This window comes from Phodopus roborovskii, unplaced genomic scaffold (genome assembly GCF_943737965.1).
Source record: "Phodopus roborovskii unplaced genomic scaffold, PHOROB, whole genome shotgun sequence".
NCBI lineage: Eukaryota > Metazoa > Chordata > Mammalia > Rodentia > Cricetidae > Phodopus > Phodopus roborovskii.
In genome coordinates this window covers 41,842,199-41,861,969 of record NW_026126433.1, presented here as the reverse complement: position 1 = coordinate 41,861,969, position 19,771 = coordinate 41,842,199, and the positions used below count along the sequence as shown (strand labels likewise).

The 19,771-nt window shown below is 46.3% G+C and overlaps 2 protein-coding genes across 2 annotated transcripts; one reads left to right on the top strand and one right to left on the bottom strand.

The window, feature by feature from the left end:
* Positions 1-1,226: 1,226 nt before the first annotated feature.
* Tomm40l (translocase of outer mitochondrial membrane 40 like) lies at positions 1,227-5,550 on the top strand. Its single transcript, XM_051186238.1, has 10 exons — positions 1,227-1,380; positions 1,602-1,851; positions 2,115-2,182; positions 2,449-2,541; positions 2,823-2,924; positions 3,070-3,175; positions 3,352-3,474; positions 3,590-3,666; positions 3,864-3,966; positions 4,101-5,550. Exons 2-10 carry the CDS (start codon positions 1,737-1,739, stop codon positions 4,238-4,240), a joined length of 927 nt encoding a protein of 308 aa, XP_051042195.1. The 5' UTR covers positions 1,227-1,380; positions 1,602-1,736; the 3' UTR covers positions 4,241-5,550.
* Positions 4,997-9,738, bottom strand: Nr1i3 (nuclear receptor subfamily 1 group I member 3). Its single transcript, XM_051186237.1, has 9 exons — positions 9,671-9,738; positions 9,370-9,512; positions 8,805-8,935; positions 7,189-7,358; positions 6,858-6,997; positions 6,526-6,671; positions 6,317-6,433; positions 6,018-6,123; positions 4,997-5,138 (listed from the first exon to the last, which is right to left on the bottom strand). Exons 2-9 carry the CDS (start codon positions 9,504-9,506, stop codon positions 5,009-5,011), a joined length of 1,077 nt encoding a protein of 358 aa, XP_051042194.1. The 5' UTR covers positions 9,507-9,512; positions 9,671-9,738; the 3' UTR covers positions 4,997-5,008.
* Between the last annotated feature and the right edge of the window lie 10,033 nt (positions 9,739-19,771).

Below are 19,771 nucleotides of genomic sequence, written 5' to 3'. Positions count from 1 at the left end.
GAATGGGGCTTGGGGGAAAACAAGTCAGAACAGGTACAGCTGACTCTGTCCTTTTTTGAGTTAATGTGTAATGAGACGGGAAGAGGGGCGTGGGAATGTAGAATAACACTCCTGGGTTCTCATCGATGAGTATACCCTTCCCCCTCCATCCCCCCCCCCCAAAAAAAAAAACAAGTTCAGAAAAATAGCCTCTGCCCTCCTGTTCCCAACTGCAGTAGTCAAGAGGGTTCTATCCAGGTAAAGGTCAAAGGTGCCTGGTCATTTGACCACCTTATCAGTTAGGTCCCGGCCCTTGGCCCAGCTCTAACTGTGTGGGAGGACAGAGGCACATTTCCCTAGACAGGAATCTGCTAAGCAGATTCTGAAAACATTCTTACCTTTAACCCTTTTAAGCCCAAAGCTTACCCTGTGTGCACTGGAACGCTACTGAGACATACAGGGATGGAAATGTGGGAGCTGTTGGGGGAGGGCGCAGACAAAGACCGAGAAATCTTGCCCATTTCCAGTTCTCTTGTGAAATAATTCTAGTATCACACTACCTCTTGCCGCTGGCCCCGTGGAAAAGAGTGTGAGTACAGTCAGTCTGTAGTCGTCTTCCTGAATTTCGTTAGTTCTTTCTGCAAGGAAAGGCAGCTGCTACAGGAATTAGTTCTGCCCGTAACCTGCACCCCTCCCACAAACTCACAGCCATTCCTATTATAACGAAGGCAAGCTGTGTAGATCGACAGAATGGGGAGGTAGTGGTGGTAGGGTTCTGTTTTCTAGGGGAGAGCTGTGTTTGTGAGCAACAGTCCTTTGGAGGTGTATGGTGGAGGGCTGTGGGGATTCCGCAGAGGATCTCAGAAAGGTGGAGAGTAATGTGAACTACTGGCTTCACAATGCCTGAGCGTCGTCGCTTCATAAAATACGTCTCCTAACTCAAACTGTTGTTTCACTTTTCTCACGTCCGGCTTAAGGAGTTCCAGTGGTACAAGCGACAAAATGCTCCCTCTAGTGTCACGAATGCTCGCACGTTTATCTCGACCTTGAAGAGGCTGGGCGATCTTAATATTGTGGTCTCCGTCTCAGTCTGAAGAGCCACCCACAAACTCTCCCACTCGCCACTGCATGCAGCGCCAGACTGAAGCGCCGGGGCCCTTAGGCTTGCCACTCTTCTGTTTTCTTCTCTTCCATTGGTCATTGGGAAATTGAAGCACCTTTTTTCATCATTGGGTGGGTTGGGTCTTTGAGCGCTTCCTTTGCCCATTTCCAAGATGGCGCTTATAACCATTCTTTGAATACAGGTTGAAGCTATAGTTTTGCCATTACTCAAGATGGCTGCCCCCATCAAGATGACCCGGGTGTGCCTAGGGGAAAGGGGCAGCAGGATGGTTTGAGATGGTAAGGGCTAGTGTTCCATTGCGGGCAGAGCCTTGGGACGTGGGAATGAAGAATGAAGAAACTAGGGAACTAGCTGAAGCCTGCGGTGGTGGTTAAGAATAGATAATGGGAGAGCGGGCAGGGGTGACAGGTGGGGGTGAGGGATCAACGATGGGGCGGGAGTGTGCCTGGGATTCAATTTTCCCATCGGTGCTCTCTCCCCCTATTGTTCCTTGTTGCAGGTCTAGCATTGAACCATATGGAAGTTTCTGAAACTGGAGAGCCTGATGATGGGGGGTGGAGCCCGTGGGGGATAGAGGGAGCAATAGATTGTTTACCCAGGTTAACCCCGACCCTTCCCTGTCCTCTGGACTAAAATGGGGAACACCCTGGGCCTGGCACCAATGGGGACTTTACCCCGCCGGAGCCCCCGTCGAGAGGAGCCGCTGCCCAACCCCGGGAGCTTCGATGAGTTGCACCGATTGTGTAAAGGTGAGGGTGTCTCAGGTTGAAGGGGTAGAGCAGGGGAGGGCCTTGAATGCTGATGTCCAGTGATGTGAACAGAAAGGAGAGATCCAGCTGGAGCGTCCAGCAGTTGAGAAGGATCAGATGCCCAAAGCAGACCGTTTTGTTGCAGGATTTGAAAGGAGGTCATTTCCTTCATTGCTTTCATATGGGACTGAACGGGAAGTCTTATCTCCTTGGTTGGGGTCCTTGTCTATATTTATTCCTTCCCTTCCTCTCACCTCTTTCAGATGTATTTCCAGCACAGATGGAGGGCGTGAAGCTGGTTGTCAACAAGGTTCTGAGCAGCCATTTCCAGGTGCTCCCACTTCTCTGGCCCCTCCCTGCCTCTTCCTCACACCTTTTACTCCGGTCTTAGCCAGACTGTGAGGGACAAATGAGGGAAGATGTGGAGTCCCTTTTTCTTTGCCTGTGGGACTTGTTGCTTAAAATCCAGGGACCCTCTGCATATGTTGGAACAGTTGAGGTTTTTAAAACACCCCTGATGGGAAAACGATCAAGGGTGGGCTAAGGAATTGAGGGGAAGTGGAATGTTATTTTCTCTATCGTCTCCTCTTTCCTCAGGTTGCTCATACTGTGCATATGAGTGCTCTGGGCTTGCCAGGCTATCACCTCCATGCCGCCTATGCAGGGGACTGGCAGCTTAGCCCCACTGAGGTGAGGGCTTCACCACACTTGCATCAACACCCTAGAACCATGCATGGAGGGGCCTTGGGTCTTGAGAAGGAGGAAATGTGTATGTCGTCAGGAAGATCATTCAGCATCTATGTTCTCTGTGCTTCTTCGGAATGAGAGAGGGTAGAGATTCCTGTGCAAAGATGCCAGAGTTTGTCTTTTATGTCCACCAGGGGGCGCTGTGTGATGTTCCTGAAATCCCTTAGTGTTCATGTTTAGGTGAATACAACTACCCATCTCAGCCTGTTTACACTCCTTAACAGGTGTTTCCCACTGTGGTGGGGGATATGGACAGCAGTGGCAGTCTCAACGCCCAGGTCTTGCTTCTGTTGGCAGAGCGGCTGCGAGCTAAGGCTATCTTCCAGGTGACCCACAGTTCCTGCCTCTGTCCACCGAGGCACTTCTGTCTCTTCCATGGGTATCCTGCCTTGGGGACCCAGGGGGAGGAGCAGAGGCAATATTGAACATAAAAAGAGGGAAGGGTATTTTATTTCTTACTCTCCTTACCAGACTCAGCAGGCCAAGTTCCTGACATGGCAGTTTGATGGCGAATATCGGGGAGATGACTACACAGCCACTTTGACCCTGGGAAATCCTGACCTGATTGGGGAGTCAGGTGGGGAACTGGGACAGAGTTCTTGCCTTTCCATTTGCAAAAGAACAAGTCAATCATGCCGTTTCATCTTCAGTGCAATTTGGGGGTTAGAAAAGGAACATTCTGGGCAGGCTAGACTGGGAATGAATGGATGGTGAGGGTGTAAACCTGACTCTTGTCTCTTCACTCCCCCACAGTGATCATGGTTGCGCACTTCCTGCAGAGTGTCACTCATCGGCTGGTGCTGGGAGGAGAGCTAGTTTATCACCGTCGACCAGGAGAAGAGGGGGCCATCTTGACTCTGGCTGGGAAGTACTCAGGTATGGTGTCAGGTGACAGAGTGTCAGGTGAGGAGAGCCACTCTGGGCTTTTCTGGGGTTCCTTGCCAGGATCTACTACAGTAACTGTCTTTCCCCTCTGTACTTTTCTCCCCAGCTCTACACTGGGTAGCTACGTTGAATGTTGGGTCAGGTGGGGCCCATGCAAGTTATTACCACAAGGCAAATGAACAGGTAAGATTACTGAGTTGATCTACTATCCTAGTAAGTCAGTCAGAAACTTCTGCCCCTCAAATCTCCTGGCCTGTTATTCCTCCTACTGTCACTGTGGTGTACATTTTCACACATGTGTTTAGCTTGCTGATACCCTGTCAGGGCTCTTCTGGCATCCATGTCGACTGTTCCTCCTCTTTTTCATCACTGCTTCTCAGGTTCAGGTTGGAGTGGAGTTTGAGGCAAATACAAGGCTACAAGATACAACCTTCTCCTTTGGTTACCACCTGACTCTGCCCCAGGCCAATATGGTGTTTAGAGGTGAGGGCTATTGTGACATTTGGAAGTGGTGAGGGATTTGGGGATATGCAGGGAGGGAGGCTATACTTTACTCCTGCTGACTCCTTACCCCAAGACCTACTAAACAGCCTGACGAGTATTCTTTTGCCTGGCAGGCTTGGTGGATAGTAACTGGTGTGTAGGTGCTGTGTTGGAGAAGAAAATGCCTCCCCTGCCTGTCACTCTAGCCCTCGGAGCCTTCCTCAATCACTGGCGCAACAGATTCCATTGTGGCTTCAGCATCACTGTGGGCTGAAGTTGTCCTGCAGGCAACTTCCACAGCAGCTGGGACCTTTGAGTCAGATGCCCTAGGGCCAGAGACTACCTAGGTCCCTCTTCAGAGCCTACCTTGCTGATGACTTCTAGGTCTCATGGGCAGAGTGGGGAGACGGGACCGTGTCCTCCTCAGAAGCTGGAGCTTGCCACGCAATCACTTTCCAACGAGGCAGTGGTTTGAGGTTCCCAATTCTGCCATCACCCCCACTGTAATTTTCCACAAGCTCTATGGCTCTGGACTGAAGGAGAAGGGTCAAGGAATGAATCTGGCTCCTCTCACCCTACTTTCTTTTTTATTATTTTTATTTGATGAAGGTATTAGCTTCTTCAGAGCAGGAAAATCTGCATGGGATTCGCTCCCTATCCCATTTCTCCCAGTTTTTCATCCCTCAGCCTCCCAAGGTTGGGAAAGTAGGGTTAAAGAGCTAAATCTTTGGCCATAGAAAGACCAAAGAATGGGCCCACACATTCCCAGAAGGAACATGACTTTCTCGCCCTGAGGCTTCCTCCTTTCCCATCTTCTGTGTTTCCAGAGAACAACCTTGGCACTATGGTCACCCCAAGTCCCCTCTCTCTTCCCCCTGTCCTCTCCATGTTCCACCGACGACTGCACAAAGAGATAGGTAGTTCAGTGTTTCATTGCTGTCCTTGAGCTCCTTTCAGCTGGTCCCCATCTTGGGTACCAGTAATTTCCCCTTTCCAGTCCACTGGATCCCAGGGGTCGGGGGAAAGGAGGCGAGTCTGGGCGTCAGCTGCAGATTTCCCTGAGCAGTGGCATCATAGCAGACAGTCCCTGGATGCGCTCTATTTCATATGAGTATGCATTGTTTATGCTCCGGAGCTCAGCTAGCAGGCCCATCAGCTTTGCATACAGAAACCTTTGGAGGGAGTAATAGGGTTACCAGGGAAAGAAGAGGGAAATAAGGCAGCTGGGAGTCTTGTCCTGAGGCTCCAGTCCCCTGAACTGTTCCTTAAGGAGGCTAAGTCTGAACATTAGAAAATCATGCTGTGGTTGGCACATACTGTATTTTGAAAGATTTCATAAGTCACTAAGAGGGCCACTATCAACACTGTCTTCCTTCTCTGTGCCTAGTGTTTCCTGAACCCAGGGCTTAGAGGTCAAGTGTTAAGGAAGTGTTAGACTTGGCCAAAACTTCAACTGTATAGAACCTGGAGGTAGAACTTTCTAGATGGAGTGAAGGTGGGTGTGTTTTTCTATGGTATAAAGCATCCCCCTCTTAGCAAGCTGATTTATCAAGGGATGAGCAGAACAAAAGTGGCATAAACTTCAGAGCCTGCACTATTGAACTAGGGACAGCCTCTGTCCATAAGACTGTGAATGACCATGACTTCAAATAGAACTGAAAAATTCAAGGGATTGACCCAAGGGAGAGGAAGAGGGCCAAAAAGAAGAATGAACAAGGCTTTGAAAATTTTGCTTTAGCTTGGAAAAGTTGGAGAGGTGAGGTGACGGACATCACCAATCTCAGGGATGCTATCGCACACAGGCTATGAGCTACTACTTTGCATCTCTACTGAATTAAAACAAAACAACAACAACAAAACCTTGGAAAAGTGAGATGGAGCAGCATTATGAGCAATTCGGATACTGGAACTTTGTGATATGGGTGGCCAAGGGAAGGTCTAGATTCTTAAGTACTTGGTTTCCCAAAGGAAACAACAGTAAACTGCGTTCATCCCGATCCAGTGTTTCTCCGATCCCTTCCCCCAATGCAGCCTCTGAGCACCCAGCCTACCGACTTTGGGGCCTCTGCTGCTGTTCCATAATGTAGTTGTTCAAAATCAGTGCCATTTCCTCTTGCATCTGGTCAATCTCTTCTCTCTGGGTGATTCCAGGCCTGTCTGAGATGGAAACCAGGAAAGGAAAAGGTGACAGGGGACACTGGTGGGAAACCTCACATTGTACAGGGGCTGAGAATGGTACAGACCCACTCTATGGGCTTGGAAGCTGGGTGGTCAGGGGTAGATGAAAGGCGCTGAGGGTTTTGGTAGAGGTGGCAGGGCCAGAATTCTTTGGTGTTTGGGTGATTCTCACCAGGAGAGAAGAGGGCCATGGCAGCCATGAGCACGTACTCAGGCTCTTGGAGCTGCAGCCGTTTCAGCGTCCTATGGAAGCGAATAATCAGCTCCAAAAATTCGCACTGGAACCCTGCTGCGAGAGATGGTAGGTTTGGGAGCCTCCTGGTCATTGCTCCATATCCTATACCACAAGCATACATACCCTGTGCTGTTCTACCGTCTCACCATGGGCTGCATCTTCCATTTTGTAGCAAAGTGGCCCACAGAAGAAATTCTGTGTCTGAAGACAGAAAGTAGTGTTGAGTGAGATATGCAATATTTCCACAGCTGCTCCCTTGAGAAGGGAAATCTGGTCCTCCATGGGTAGGGACCTGTGCAGGGGGAGGAAAACAAGGGCACTTTAGATTTAAGTCTGCACATCAAAAAGCCAAAATGACACGCTTAGGGCTGAAAATGTAAGGCTTACTGCTCGGAAAGGCTAAGGGATATGTGACTTTAACCAGAGACTGGCATGATTGATGAAGCATTGGCTACCTGAAAGACCACGTGATACTCACCGAAAAAGGGGCACTTCCTTGGTGAACTTGATAATCTGCTGCACCATGAAAGTGTTGATATCTGCAAAGTGTGCGAGCAGTGGCAACGAGGGGACCAAAAGGTAGGAGGGCCGGTGATGGATGAACAGGTAAGCTGGAGGCTGTAGTTAGTTCAGAGCTTGAGTGACAGGTCTCAGCCGAGGCTGTCCTTTGGGCCTCATCAGGCTTAGAAGGGGTTTTGGCTGGGGGACCTGCCCACTCTGGGGTTCTGGAGACCTGTCCTCTGTCATGGCATGGTACATAGCCCTCTCCCTCAGGCCACCTCTACAGGCACCCAGGCCAAAATTCTCACCCTGAACTTCACAAACTGGTCAAACATGGGACCCACGTGTCGAGTGTGGGCCCCTACGAGGGTCTGGACCAGCTCTTTCCGCTCCTGACTCAGCTGCAGGGAAGCCTTTTGTGCCCGCCGCTGTGCCTGCCTGGCTCGCCGCAATGCCAGGGCTTCTGCCGACAGTATCACTGTGTCAGGAAAGAGAGCCTTTGGGAGCATCAGAGGGCACCTTTCTGCTCGAGCCAGGGCTACTCAATCTCCCCGTGTGAGGAAGGACTGAGGGAGAAAGGAAAGTTCCTGAGGCTTCCTTGGAGTTCACTAAACTAGTGTCTCCAAGTAGCAGGGGATCCCTGCACTCTTCTACCAACCTCATTCTGCTGCGATACACTGCAGCAGAAAACGGTGCACTATGGGAAAGGAAGGAAGGGTGCAGAGCCATGTGGGAAGGTAGAAGCTGTTCCGCTCCTTGGGAACATTGAAGAAGGGTCTTAATATTGAAAATGTCACTTTGTATTTGCATAGTATTGTAATTACAAAGGTTCTATGGATAGATCTCACTAGATACAGTAACTCTAACTTAGACAGGGCAGGCTTCATATTTTTCAGAAACATAGATTCCAGTAACATTTCCACAGTCATAAAATAAGTGATACAGGTGCAACTCAAATCAATGTCATTTGGCTTCTACAGTGTTCTTTCCACTGCTCTGTGTTGAAAAGTAGTGTGAGCCAGGCAGTAGTGGTGCACACTATTAGTCCCAGCAATCAGGAAGCAGAGGCAGGCAGATCTCTGAGTTCTACAGCGGGAGTTCCAGGACAGGTTCCAAAGCTACACAGAGACACTGTCTCTGAAAAATCAAAAAAAAAAAAAAAAAGGAAAAATAGCAAGAGTTTGAGAGGCAGACAGACAGGCTTGATGTTGAAGTGTGACCCTGCTTTTTAGCTGACTGACTTAAGCACAGTTACCTGGCACAGAGAAAGCAGCAACGAGTAAATTAGAAGAACCCATGAGGTGACAGTTACAATGTACTTCAGAGGTAGAAGAGAAAAGGCAAGTCATGTGGATATGTAGGGAAGGGCATTTCAGGTAGAGGGAATGGCAAATGGGAAGGAGGAAGGAATGGCAGGGGAGGAATATGCTTGCTAAGTTCAAGGATAGCATTGAGCTATCCCAAAGTGGCCAGGATGTGTTGAAGGGGCTTAAGAGACAAAGTCTGAAGTGGGATGTATATGAAATCATGTACCTTAAAAGAGATTGGAGGGGGAAGAGACTGGAGAAATGGTTCAAGATCAAGCACTGGTTGCTCTTACAGATAACCTGGCCTTCATTCCCAGTGCCTACATGGCAGCTTACAGCCATCTGGAACTCCAGTTCCAGGGGATCCAACATGCTCTTCTGGCCTCTGTGGACCCCAGGCATACTCATGGTGCACAGACACATAAGCAGATAAACATTTATACATGTTAAAAATGAATAACTAATATTTTTAAAAAGAGAGACTCAAAGTTTTGGAAACAGTGACATAATCTGATCAGTGTCAAAATGCCTGATATGTGGGACATGAGCTCTTAGGTGTACAAAACAGCAGAGAAGCACACTCAATGGATTCCTGGGATGGTAGGGGGCTAACTCACTGTCTTTCCTCATGCCAGCATTCAGACACTTCTGCAACCTGCAGGCTGGACAGTGGCGTCTCTGGGCTTTGCTGACCTCACAGCTTCCAGAAAATGGACAGATGGGACTAATGGTTTTGCTGACAGTTCGCCTGTGAGACAGAGAAAGACTCAAGCATTTGAGATGTCAGTGAATAGGAGGCTGAAGGGGTATGGCCTAAAAGACTAATTGATTTAACAATAGGCTAGTCTGAGTTGTGCCCAGAGGTCTTCAGAGGTAACTGGAGCATTTTCGTGGGGACACAAGGTCACTCAGGAACCCTTGTTGTGTAGTACTAACTTGGTACTTTGCAGGTAGGGTGTTCTAAGGAAGTGCTCTTAACTAACAGGCTGTGCCTCTAGGACAAACAGATGGCCTGCTATTTTATTATGTCACAGTGTGATGGTCAGCAAGACTGAGTATGCCAGACATGGGGTCGTTTAGCTTAGCTGTGGGATAGCCCGATAAAGCTTGGAGATGTGCCAGTGTTTCAAGGCAGGCTGATAGGAGTGTCGGGGTTGTTCCTGATGAGGAGAAAACATTCACCTGAAGAAGCCTTTGCAGCCCTCACAAGTCAGGGCATGGAAATGATAGCCCGTGGCTCGGTCTCCACACACCACACAGTTCCTTGGCTCATATTCCTCTCCACTGGCCATGGTTTCAAGTGTTAATGTAGCTGTCATGGTCTCCTGAATGAGGGAAGGAATTAAGAGTCAGCTTTGGACCATGCTAAACTCTCTTCTTCTGTGGAATCCCTTGCCACAACTACTCTCCATCCGATCCCCAGCATTATCTACACCCAAAGCAAAACTTATTTTCAGTCTCTGGCTTCCAACAGATTACCCACCTGTTTCTCCTAGGCAGCATGTCCCATGCAGGCCACAAAGTCTGGTGGGAGGTGCCTCTCTCCAAGCTGACCCTAGTTTCCTTGTAACCTCAGGAACTGCAGGAATTAGGGATTGTCCTTGGTGCCTAGAAAACAAGGAACTTGCTTCTAAGTCTCTTGCATCATGTGCCCTCCAGGTACTCTCCGTGTCATATGTAGGTAGGATGCAGACTGTGGACCCAGGGCAAAGACCTGGGGCGGGAGGTTTTCCTAGCATGCTCCAGCTGTTGGTTGGTGGCAGATGGGGAGGGACTATGGTAGGTGGGGACCTCACAACTCATTAAAAGCTGTTACTTATCAGGCTCAAGGAGGTTTTCTCTACTGGTGAGCTTGAGGTTAAATCTCAGTCCCCTCTTTATGTGGGTCCTGGATAAACTGAGGCGAGCTAAAGAGGGAGAAGAGGGCAAGTTTTTTCCCCCATGTAGTATGCCAATAGTAAAAGGATAGCTATAACAATCATATCAGGCTCCCAGAGGATTTTCTTTCCTTCTTTTTCTCTTCTTGTTTTTGTTTTGTTTTTCCAGACAGGGTTTCTTTCTCTGGATGTAACCCTGGCTGTCCTGGAACTCACTCTGTAGACCAGGCTGGCCTTGAGCTCATAGAAATCCACCTGTCTCTGCCTCCTCAGTGGCAGGATTAAAGGCTCGTGCTACCAACTGCCTGCATCTTTTTTTTTTAATTATTGATTTTTTTTCCTTTTAATGTGTACACCTAGTACCCACAGAGATCAGAGGACAGCATCTGATGTTCCGGAACTGGAGTTACAGGCAATTGAGCTATCATGTTCCTTCAGTACTAGGAATTGAACCTGAATCCTCTGTAAGAGCATAAGTGCTCTTGCCCTCTGAGCCTTGTCTCTAGCCCCAGAATCTTGTTTAAAAAAGACTTGAGGAGACTAAGGACTTAGGCATAAAGCCAGGAGAGATCCCACTTCCTTACTTGGGATGAAATATAAATAAAAGTGAACTCTAGGTGGTTGGTAGAGCAAAGCCTCAGCCAGTGAAATGCTTACTGTGCTAGCACAAGGACCTAGGTTTTATATCCTAGAAGCTACTTTGTTTCAGATTTATTTCCTGTTTTGTGTGCATTGGTGTTTTTGCCTATATACGCGTGCACGCGCGCGCGTGTGTGCATGTGTGTGTGTGTGAGGGTGCCAGATCCCTTGGAACCGAAGTTAGACAGACAATATCAAGTTGCCATGTGGTTGTTGGAAATTAAACCCGGGTCCTCTGGGAGAGCAGCCAGTACTCTTAAGTGATGAGCCATCTCGAGAGCCTTGAACCCACATTGTTTTAAAAGGCACAGTGGGGTGTTGTAGAATATTACTTTACACTATGTGAAGATGTGTCACTGTGGTTGTTTTAATAAAAAGCTAAATGGCCAATAGATAGGCAGGAGGTATGGGCAGGATTTCTGGGCAGAGAGAACTCTGGGAAAAAGTAAGGCGGAGATGCCAGGAGATACAGAGCAAGCAGTATGTACAGGAGGAGAAGTAAGAGCCCCAAGTCCTGTGGCAGAACATAGACTAATACAAATGGCAAAATTTAAGTTATAAGAGTTAGTTAGGAACAAGTCTAAGCTATAGGCTGATCTTTCATAATTAATGATTAGCCTTCATGTCATTTTTTGGGAGCTGGCGGGACAGAGAAAGACTCATTACAGCTAATGCCAAGGAGGCAGAGACAGGCGGATCCCTGGGGCAAGCTTTGCCTAGTTGGTGATTCCAGACAAGTGAGACATTGTCTCAAAAAAACTAGGTGGGGCTGGTGTAATGACTCAGTGGGAAAAGGCACTTGCTGCCAAGCCTAATGATCTCTTTGATACCCAGAATCCACATGGTGAAAGGGGAGAATTGGCCTCTGCAAGTTGTCCTCTGACCTCTATAAATGCTCAGTGGCATATGTGCACCCCTTCCCAAATAAAGGGATGTAACAATAACAACAAAAGCCCTCACAAAATAAAATGGATGGCACTTGAGAAATGAATGATACCCAAGATGGTCCTCTGGTTTCCACATGTGCCTACACACATTCTCTCTCTAATAAATTAGAGGCAATTGAACTTGATTTGGGAACTCTTGTCCTAGAGCCGAGTTCACGGGTTGTGACTTGTGATTACACAGGACCTGGCAATCAGAGGATTCTCATGCTTGGTTCAATTTTGCTGTTGCCACGCTGATATTCATTTATTTATTCTGCTTTTCCAAGACATGGCACCAGGAAGAAAGAGAGAGCAACACTGGGGCAGGCTGGGGTTTGAAACCTTAAAGCCCACCCTGAGTTGTAGCAGGCTTTCTTGGACCACCAGCCCCCAAATTATGACACAGAGACTTATTATTAAGTATCAATGCTTAGCCTTAGCTTAAGCTTGTTTTTATCTAGTTTTTTAAATTTAAATTAGCCCATTTGTATTAATCTATGTGCTGCCACGAGGCTCATTTACCTCATCTGTGTACTGCTCATCCTGCTTTCCTGCTTCCTCTGTGTTCCCTCACACTTCCATTCTTCTTCTTCCCAGTGTCCTCTGTGCCTGGAAACCCTGCCTAGCTATTGGCTACTCAGTGTTTTATTAAACCAATCAGAGTGACACATCTTCACAGTGTACAAACAGATGATTCCATAACAGTCAGCCTTAAAATTTGTTATTTTATGTATGTGTGTGGGCCAGAGTGCTCAGTGTACCACATGTATGCTTGTGTCCATGAACTCCAGAAGACGATGTAGTAATTATTTCTGTTAACAAATACTGACTGAAGCTGGGCAGTAGTGGTACACGCCTTTAATCCCAGCACTGGGGAGGCAGAAGCAGGAAGGTCTCTGTGAGTTTGAGGCCAGCCTGGTCTACAGATGAGTTCCAGGAGAGCCAGGGCTGTTATACAGAGAAACCCTGTCTTGAAAAAAAAAAAAAAAAACCAACTAACCAAAAACTCCAGCAATAACAAATACTAAGACTCTACCATATGTGATAAAAAGATGAGTAAGACACTCTTGCATTCGTGAGGTTTAAACCTACTAGGGAGACAGCCCTCTTAACAGATATAAAGAAATAAATTCAAATCCATGATTATTGTGTGGGAAATAAGATTCTGGGACACAAGATAAGCTGATTGATGTTTATTCGGGGAGAAATCACTTACATCAGAAACAGATGATAGCTGTGGGTTCCCACTCCAAGGATGCCTGCAGATGCTCTCTGCAACCTGACCAGGAAGTAAAAGAAAGAGTTGCAGTTCAGGACCCCAGATCTGGGCTCCACAGGTCATGTCCTCACCTGTCCCCATGCCCCAATGGGCGTGGTCAGTGCAACAGGTGCAGGTGGGGTGGACAGCTCACTACAATTCCCCTTTTAGTCTAAAGAAAAGATTTAGGCTCGATACAAAACTATATACAAAGACAGTAAATACCAAGTATGCTCTAGGAGAAGGAAAAGTAAGCACATACACACTTAAGACTTATTGACAGCAGGTAACAAGAGCAAATGGCAAGGACTACATACCATGATGATGCTAAATTCAGAGGATTATGTGACCAAAAGAGGGGCCCTTAATCCTAGTTTGACAGAGTGATGCTGTTTCTCATCTCCTTCTTGGATGAGTGGAAGCTGAATTGATTTTTAAAAGGCAATGAAGAATTAACTAGGAGAAAATAAAAACAAATCCAAGCAAAAAGTGCAACTGAGATGTTCAAGAAGCCAGAAACACAAAGGCAGGTATGATAGGGTCATGAACAGGCTTCTGGCTGTAACATAGGGCTTTGCGGGGAATGAGAAGGGACAAGGGACTAGAGAGAAGTGATATGAAGCTGAGATTTGGCAGGGTCAGAGTGGGGACATCTCATGTGTCAGACTAATCAGTGTGAATCCACTGGGAAGCTTAAATTATTTATTCTTTTGCTATGTAGGTCTCGGCTCTGCTATGCAGCCCAGGCTGGAATTCTTCCAATTTTGCTTCCTCAGCCTCCCAGGTACTGGGGCTTTAGGACCCCAGCTGGTTTTTCAGAGAACTTCAGGTGGTAAGCTTGAGACTGGAGAGATGTCTCCATATTAATGGTGCTTGCAGCCAAGCCCAATGACCAGAGTTCAAATCCCAGGGACCCTCATGACAGAAGGAGGGAACCAACTTCTGCTAGTTGTCCTCCAACTGCTACTCATGTCCTGTGGTAAACATGCATAAACACAAATAAACCAATGTAAGAAAAATATGGCCAGACCTGTACTCTGGATAGTTCACTTTGGGGGTTGGTTGACAGGTAAATATGTGGATGGGAACCTGGAAGCAGAGACTAGCAAGCTACTGCCATAATACAGATGATTAAGCCTACTCTAGAATAGTGTTAGGACATTTAAGAAGAGGGAGTGTCAAAAAGTACACAGGAATTGAAATCACCGGATTGAAAAAGGGGAAGAGAAGTTAATGATGACTCTGGGTGTCTAGCACAGCTGAATGGGGGATGGTGGTACCAAGGGGCAAAGAGGCCACTGGAGAAGGACTAATGCCCTCCACTTGGTCCCTAATCCTCTGCTACAGTGACAATGAATTTCCTCAACATTCTGTTCAGTGCCTGTCCTGTGGGTTGACACCGTGAGGAAGAGGAATGAAAGAGAGCAGTCCTATTTACAAAGCAATTTAATTACGGAGCTGTTCTAGCTTCTTTCTGTTTCTGTGATAAGATACCCTGGTTCGAAAGAAAGAAAGAAAGAAAGAAAGAAAGAAAGAAAGAAAGAAAGAAAGAAAGGAGCAACATAAGGGAGAAAAAGATTTATTTAACTCAGCTGGGTGGTGGTAATGCACTCGGGAGGCAGAGGCAGGCAGATCTCTGTGAGTTCCAGACCAGCCTGATCTACAAGAGCTAGTTCCAGGACAGCCTCCAAAGCCACAGAGAAACCCTGTCTTAAAAACCAAAAAAAAAAAAAAAAAAAAAAAAAAAAAAAAAAAAAAAGATTTATTTAACTCACAATTCCAGGTTAAAATTCATCATTTTAGGGAAAGACCCAGTACAATGAATGGGCCCTGAGAATCAGATATTGTCATCCTGAACTCACTATAGAATTGGAAAAGAAGAATTCTAGGTTATCTGAACAGGAATGGCTTCCATAGACTCATATATTTAAATGAGGGCTTTGTTGAAGTAGTAGGTGTGGCTTTGTTGGAGGAAGTATGATACTGGGGAGGGGGAGCTTTGGAATTTCAAAAGCTCAAGTCAGGCCATGTGACTCTCTCTTCCTGCTGTCTTCAGATGGAGATGTGGAACACTCAACTCCTTCTCCAGTACCATGTCTGCCTGCATGCCACCATGTTTCCCAATATGTTGATAACGGACTAAATTGTAGTTGGTCTTTCTTTGCACTGCTAGCTCCCAAATAAATAACACGGAGACTTCTAATTAGCTATGAAATCTTGACCTTAACTTAGGCTTGTTCTCAACCAGCTCTTAAAACTTAAATTAGCCTGTTTATATTAATTTATGTTCTTCCATGTGGCTCATTACCTCTTCTCAGTACCATACATCCAACTTCCTCTGTGTCTGTCTGGCAAATCTCCTGCCTTAGATCCTTTTTCTCTCCTCTCCTCTCCTCTCCTCTCCTCTCCTCTCCTCTCCTCTCCTCTCCTCTCCTCTCCTTTCCTTTCCTTTTCTTTTTTGAGACAGGGTTTCTCTGTGTAACGGTCCTGGCTGTCCTGGAACTCACTTTGTAGACCAGGCTGGTCTCAACCTCACTGAGATCCACCTGCCTCTGCCTCCTGAGTGCTGGCATCAAAGACATGCACCACCACTTCCTGGTGTTTGTCTGCCTTAGAATCTTTTCTAGAGTTCCTCTCTCTGCCTGGAAGTCCTGCCTAGTTATTGGCCATTCAGCTCCTTATTAAGCCAATCAGAAGGTCTTAGGCAGGTGAGGAAGGACAGAGACATCTTCACACAGTGTACAAAGAGATTATCCCAACACTAAACCTCTGAGACTGTAAGCCAGCCCCAACTAAATGCCTTCCTTTATAAGAGTTGCTGTGGCATGGTGTCTCTTTACAGCAATAGAACACTGACTAAGACAGCACAGGATGCTTACAGAGAGGTCAGATGGAAGGAAAACATTTGATCCTGGGGCTGTTCACTCACCGGGTCTAGGAATTATACTGAGCCTTGTTCATAGTTTTGTACTTCTGTTGTTGCTGTTGCTGCTGCTACTGCTGCTGTTTGGGACAGGGTCTTATGTAGCCTCTGCTTATCTGGGATTTGTTATGTAACTGACGCTGGCACTGAACTGCCTATCCTCCTGCCTCTGCCTCCTGTGTGCTGAGATTATAGACATGTAGCACCACACATAGAAAATCTTCTACGTCTTTGAGACAGGGCTGCCTTTGAAACAGACTTCTCTGAGCTTACTTTTCTGGGCTTCTCCAGCCTTAGGACCTCTTTGGTGGAGCAGATCAAGAGTGGACTCTTCTGCATGGGTCATTGGCATCCGTGGGAGGTAAGCGATGTGTTCACCCTCTCCCTACACACCTACCTCAAGTCAGGATCTGAAAAACACCTGTGCTGGCTGAGACCTGAGTGGTAAGCTTTCTGAATTATTATTCCTTTTACCTGGTGTTGGGTAACTACCAGGCAACTTTATTGTTAAGAATAAAGTAATATGTAAAATTCTTTGCACAGTGCTTAAAACATAGGAGGGGTCTATAAGTATTCATTCCCCTATTGTCTTCCTGTTGTGCTCTTCCATTTCTGCCCTCTCTCAGATGCTAAGTTGGAAGATGGAGTCACCTGGCCTCGTTTCTCTCCCTAAAATTGACCAGAAGTCATGCTTTGCCATTGCTGCACCCTGACCTCTAAATGCCCACTACCTCTTTGCTGAGTTCAGGCTCTCACCATTTTTCACTCACCACTGCAGTAGCCTACTAAATTATTCTCACTGCTCTCAGCATCATCTCCTAACCCATCCTCCATGGTTGCTATTTCTAAAATGCAAATTTGATCATGTCTCTCTCCTGCTTAAAATTCTTCATTTGATTTCCATCACCCTCAGGGGGGAAAATCCAATCTCTTTAGCATGTAACACAAAGTCCTTTGTGATCTGGCTCCTACTTATCACCCTGGCCACTTCTATTCTGTCTCCACTTCCCTGCCCTGACCTCGTACATCACACTTGGCTCTAGATGTACTTAAACATTTAGAGTGCCCTGAACAGGCTGTGCTCACTTCTGTCTGACATCCGTCCTTGTTGTTTCATTCGGATGGAATAACCTCACACACCCCACCCCACCCCACCCCTGCCACTTTCAGTCCCTCCTCCCTTGGTTTTTAGCCCTTCAGCCTCGACTACAGCAGATCCTTTAGGAGCCCATATTATATCTGCACACAAATTTGTCACAGCCCAATCTGAAGAACAATGGTAGGCTTCTGTCAATCAACCAACTGCAAATTGCTGGATTAAAGAACTGCTTTCTTTTCCTCTTGGAGACAGGGCTTCTCTATGTAGCGCTGGCTGTCCTGGAACTCAGCTCTGTAGAGCAGGCTGGCCTTAAACTCATAGAGATCTGCCTGCCTCTGCCTCCTGAGTGCTAGGATTAAAGATGTGTGCCACCACCACCTGGCAAGAACTCCTTTTTAAAATAGAGCTTTAAAAGAAAACATTTTCTTAAAGAATTATTCTTTGTTGTGTGTGTGTGTGTGTGAGAGAGAGAGAGAGAGAGAGAGAGAGAGAGAGAGAGAGAGCATGTGTAGGAGAGCAGAAAGCCATCAGATCCCTTGGAGCTGGAGTTACAGGCAGTTGTGAGCTGCCTGATGTGAGTGCTAGGAATCAAACTCCAGTCCTCTGCAAGAATAGTATGTGTTCTTAACCACTGAGATATCTCTCCAGCTCAAGGATTGCTTTTTCTTTCTTTTTCACTTTCAAGTTTTATTTTATGTGTATGGGTGTTTTGCCGACATATATGTCTGTACACCACTTATGTGCCTGATACCTATGGAGATCATAAGAGGCCCTTGTTTAGATGGTTGTGAGCTGCCATGTGGGTGCTGGGAATCAAACCGGTCTTTTGGAAGAGCAGAAGTGCTCTTACCTCCTGAGCCATCTCTCTAGCTCCCTTTCCTTTTCTTTTTGAGATTTATGACAACAAAGCCCAACTCAGCCTCCGGAGTACTGTGGTCACAAGCACGAAACACCATGCCAGACTAAAGTCTACATCTCTTATTTTTTGATTTGCAGAGGCTTTTAGTAGTGGTTTTTGGTTTTTGGAGATAGTGTCTTGCTTTGTAGTCCTGACTGACCTCAAACTGATGGCAATCTTCTTGCCTCAACCTCCTAAATGCTAGAGTTACAAGCATGAACCAGGTGATGGTAGCACATGCTTTTAATCCTAGCACTTGGGAGGCAGAGGCAAGCAGAGCTCTATGAGTTCAAGGCCAGCCTGGTACAGAGTGAGTTCCAGGACAGCCAGGACTGTTACACAGAGAAACCCTGTATTAAAAAACAAAACAAGGAAATAAAAACAAAAAAGAAAAGGTAAAACAAACAAAAAACAGGCTTGCTTCGGCAGTACATATACTAAAATTGGAAGGATAAACAAAAACAAAACCAAGCATGAACCATGACACCAGGGTATGATATACGGAGTCTTAAGTACTCCAGGCACATATAAATGTTTATGGGCTGAAAAAGTTGACTAACATATGAGTTAAAGTCTCATTCCAGGGGCAGAAGACATGACTTAGTGGTTAAGAGCAGAGGACCTAAGTTTGATTCCCAGCACCTACATGTTGGTTCATGACCACCTGTAACTCCAGTTCTAGAGGATCCAATGCCCCCTTTCTGACATTAGAGGCAACACAGATGAAGGAAAAACACTGATACATGTAAAATAAAATACAGTCTTATTCTAAACTTATACTCTTTCCACGTGAAATTATTTGTGCAATTATTTGTTATTCATTCAGGAAGGAAGTATGGAGGGAATGCACTCATCCTTTCAATAAACGTTTAATGGATATCTTGTCTTTGTGGGGCACTTTGCTACACTGACAATCCAACGTGTCATCTGGAAGCATTCCTATTTTCCTTTCAGCTGCTGTCTTTCAGATCTGATTATTCTTTATTGTTCCGACTCTCTGGCCAGATGCCTATTACTCTCTCATATTGATTCCCAACTCTTCTCTGACTTCTGAACTGTTGCTACACACTGTTCCTACCTTCTGTGTTTGCATTTGATATTGGCTGACCTTACTCAGGTATCCCTTGAGCCAACTTTCCAGTCTGGGCCTGCTCTACTCTGTTTGACCCCCCCAGGTACTGGCACAAACACTCTAAACAGAAGGGTTTCTTTCGTTTGAGTCATATAATCTGATTTTAATCTTTTTCCAACTCACTAGTGATCTCTAATAGTCTCTTGAATTCAGTGGGTTTTCTCTTATGTTTTTCTCTACCAATATCTCTACTGCTTTTGAACCTCTGATAGCACATTGTCTTCTGTGACACTTTTATTCTCTGACCTCTATGGTAGTATTCTTTCTTTATTTTCCCCCAGTGCTGGGGACTAAACTACCAGAGAAGCACCCTGCCACTGAGCCACACCTCCAGCCCTGCCTCCTTATATTCTTACAGCTCTGTTTTCTTCCTCCTTTAATGATGCTTCTTTTCCCAAGACTCTGGGAGCAACTGTGAATATTCTCTACTTAGGCTTAGTCTCAACCCTGCTTCCTTTCATCTTCTATGTTCCTCCCTAGTGATTCATCTACTCACAAGGGGCCAGTAAGGAGCAAAAATATTGAACATCTTAACATAACCATTTAAAATGCTTCATTTATTTAACCTCATCTTAGCATGTAAAGGTCTCCTAAATCTATAACTAGTTCCACGGAATCTTGCTATTTGTTTGTTTGCTTGTTTTTGAGACAGGGTCTTATTATATATCCTTGGCTGGACTAAAGATTGATATGTAGACAAAGTTGGCTTGAACTTGGTTGGTCTGAGGCTCTGCCAGCCTCAGCATCCTGAGATTAGGATTAAAGGCATGCAACTTTTAACTTTTTAAAAAAATTGCTATTTTTGCCAGCACTTGGGAGGCAGAGGCAGGTG